This window comes from Ictalurus furcatus, chromosome 28 (genome assembly GCF_023375685.1).
Source record: "Ictalurus furcatus strain D&B chromosome 28, Billie_1.0, whole genome shotgun sequence".
NCBI lineage: Eukaryota > Metazoa > Chordata > Actinopteri > Siluriformes > Ictaluridae > Ictalurus > Ictalurus furcatus.
In genome coordinates, this window is record NC_071282.1 from 942,063 (window position 1) to 945,180 (window position 3,118).

Here is a 3,118-nt window from a genome sequence, read left to right on the forward strand (position 1 = left end):
CACATTCAGACCAAACTGGACACAAGTTATCAAAAGAATACTGATATTCCAAACAGTTTGCTTGTAATGTGCCAACAATTCTGATGTTTTTCTGTCTTTTCGTGTGTGTAGCTGTGTTCTGGGAGCGCTGTAATGAACTGCAGGACATTGAGAGGATCATGGCTCAGATCGAGAGAGGAGAAGCTCGAATCCAGAGACGCATCAGCATTAAAAAAGCCCTTGATGTGAAGGTCAGATTAAAATACACACCGTTACTACATCACCAGACTGTAAACATTACTAAACATTACTCCTTATTCCTACCTACAATATCACTATACCGTACATTCTTATATTACTGTTAATTGTGTGTGTGTGTGTGTGTAGATAGCGCGGTATAAAGCTCCGTTCCACCAGTTGCGTATACAGTACGGCACTAATAAAGGGAAGAACTACACAGAGGAGGAGGATCGCTTTCTGATCTGCATGCTGCACAAGATGGGATTCGATAAGGAGAACGTGTACGAGGAGCTGCGGCAGTGTGTGAGGAACACACCCCAGTTCCGCTTCGACTGGTTCATCAAGTCCAGGACCGCCATGGTCAGTGTGTGTGTGTGTGTGTGTGTGTGTGTGTGTGTTTGTGAACATGACCTGTGCCAATAGTTAGTACCTCTGTGTTCTATTCAACAGGAAGCTGCCTACATAGGCACCATTTACACTCATCCTATTTAGATTTGTTTAGTTGTTTACTGTGTGTGTGTGTGTGTGTGTGTGTGTGTTTCTCAGGAACTTCAGAGACGCTGTAACACACTCATCTCTCTGATCGAAAAAGAAAACACAGAGATCGAGGAGAAAGAAAAAGCGGAGAAAAAGAAAAGAGCTCCCAAAGGACAATCAGTAATGTCTCCTTCTCTTCTCATCTCGAATCTTCTCATCTCTAATCGTCTCTTCTGTAATCTGCTCTTCGCTCCTCTAATCTTCTCTTCTTGTCTCTTCTCTTCTTGTCTTGTCTCTTCTCTAATCTTCTCTTTTCATCTCTTCTGTAATCTTCTCTTCTCTTTTTCTCTCTTCTCTTCGCTCCTCTAATCTCTTCTTGTCTTTTCTCGTCTCTTCTCTTCCCTAATCTTCTCTTTTTGTCTCTTCTCGTCTCTTCTGTAATCTTCTCGCCTCTTCTCTTTTCGTCTCTTCTCTTTTCGTCTCTTCTCGTCTCTTCTCTAATCTTCTCATCTCTAATCATCTCTTCTGTAATCCTCTCTTCTCTTCTTCTCTCTTCTCTTCTCCTCTCTTCTCTTCGCTTCTCTAATCTTCTCTTCTCGTCTCTTCTATTCTTGTCTCAATTTTCTCTTCTTGTCTCTTTTCTTTTCATCTGTTTCTTTTCTCTTCTGTCTTTTCTCCCTTTCTCTTCTTGTTCTTGTCTCTTCTGTATTTTCTCTGCTCTTGTTTTTATCTTCTCTTCTATTTTCTCTTTTTTCTCCTTTCTAAATGCATACATATTGAAGGCACCCATTGCTTCTTTATTATTATTATTATTATTATTATTATTAATATTATTTAAGTTTTTTTGTTTGTTTGTTTCTCTCCCTGTCTCTTTCTCTTCTTCACTCTCTCTCCCTCTCCCCCTTTCTTTTAGCAGGCCCAGAAGCGTAAAGCTGAAACCTCATCTGACAGGAAGGACAAGAAGTTGAAGACCTGAGTTGCAGATTTTCTTTTTGTTACTTTCAGTAATGGAGTACGAAGATTCAGCACACAGCAGCTAAACAAAAAAAATACGCAAAGCTATAATGTAATGTTCAGCGAAGTTCAGCGTTAGGTCTAGAGCACAGGAGAAAATTTACCAAAAACATTCATCATTTCTTTACGATTAAGTTTTTCTCAGCTTTCGCTTTAAACACATTCGATGCACTTTTTTTGTGGAAATTTTAAATCACAATTTATTTATTGCACGCTGACATGCAATTAGCAATTTTTCAAAAATCCAATATATTCTTTATCTGTTTTTATGTTACAATACGATATTATTCTCGCGTGCTCTGCTTTGGCTTTATAAGCCGCTCAGTGATTGGGTAAATTTTTCCTTAATCACCCAGGTATCCCTGATGAAACCTAGAAATTGTGTGTGGGTTTAATTTTAAATTTAAAAAAAAAAAACCCTACGTTTTATTTCACGCAAAGTTTTATTTACCCGAACTTCTCACAACTAAAACATCATTTGTTAAGTGTCATTTGAAGTGCTGATATATATATATATATATATATATATATATATATATATATATATATATATATATATATATAGATATATATATTTTAATAAGCCGAAAGTAGCTTCATTGTTAGCTAAAATAGGTCTGAAGTTATAATCATGAACCTGATTGTCAGTGTTTATACTTTGTTCTTAATTAAACATTAAGAAAGGTGGCCAAATTATTAAAGTGACTTGCACTAGCATGATGTTAAGTAGCAAGCTACGGAATATCTTATATCTTTCTGTATCGGATCTAAAAATACCGTATAAAAACCTATACATACCAAAAATCTATATGAAGCTTCCTTTATCCTTCTGGGGAAATATTAAAACTAGCAATGAGAATATTTTTAAGGGTCAGGCGGGGAATAAGACAACAACAATAGCAAAGTTTTTCTTTATTGATCCTTTCTTTTCCCCTCAGAAGAGTTTTGTGTAACTAAAAATACCATACTTTATTAAAGATCATTTACATATTACAGTTTAGCATTAATCTGGTTTATGTGCATCTTTATATATGTCTGGTTTCAGTGTTATTAAAAAATAATCCTAAATGATATTTTTGTTGTTTTTTTTTTCTTGTGTGTTTGCTGTTAATTTTAGTATCAGATACCATAAAAAAAAAACAGTTAATGTGCTAGTTAAGGTGGCAAACTAGCTAGCTAACATGAATTATCATCTATTATTATTTATTGTTTCTACTGTGGAAAAAAAATGTCGTGTAAATTTGAGACCTTTGAAGGAGGTAAAACTTATTAATTTCATTTAGTTTCTGTGCTAATTCTGAGCTAGCACGTTAGCACTGCTGTGCTCGAATGAGGCTGATAGCTTTAAGCTAATCCTGTGCTGCCTATTGCTAATCCTAGTCATAAACTGACTCTTAAAGTAGGAAAC

General features: G+C 35.6%; 1 protein-coding gene across 2 annotated transcripts in view; it reads left to right on the forward strand.

Moving 5' to 3' along the window:
• The window catches only part of smarca1 (SWI/SNF related, matrix associated, actin dependent regulator of chromatin, subfamily a, member 1), an 11,164-nt gene extending 8,940 nt beyond the window's left edge, over positions 1-2,224 (forward strand). The window contains exons 21-24 of one of the 2 annotated variants that reach the window (XM_053618435.1): positions 112-230; positions 367-579; positions 766-876; positions 1,610-2,224. In XM_053618435.1, the coding sequence (XP_053474410.1) occupies positions 112-230; positions 367-579; positions 766-876; positions 1,610-1,672 (506 nt within the window). In that variant the 3' untranslated portion in view covers positions 1,673-2,224. The remainder of the gene's footprint in view (positions 1-111; positions 231-366; positions 580-765; positions 877-1,609) is intronic. The other variant, XM_053618437.1, reaches the window with a different exon arrangement.
• The last annotated feature ends 894 nt before the right edge of the window (positions 2,225-3,118 follow it).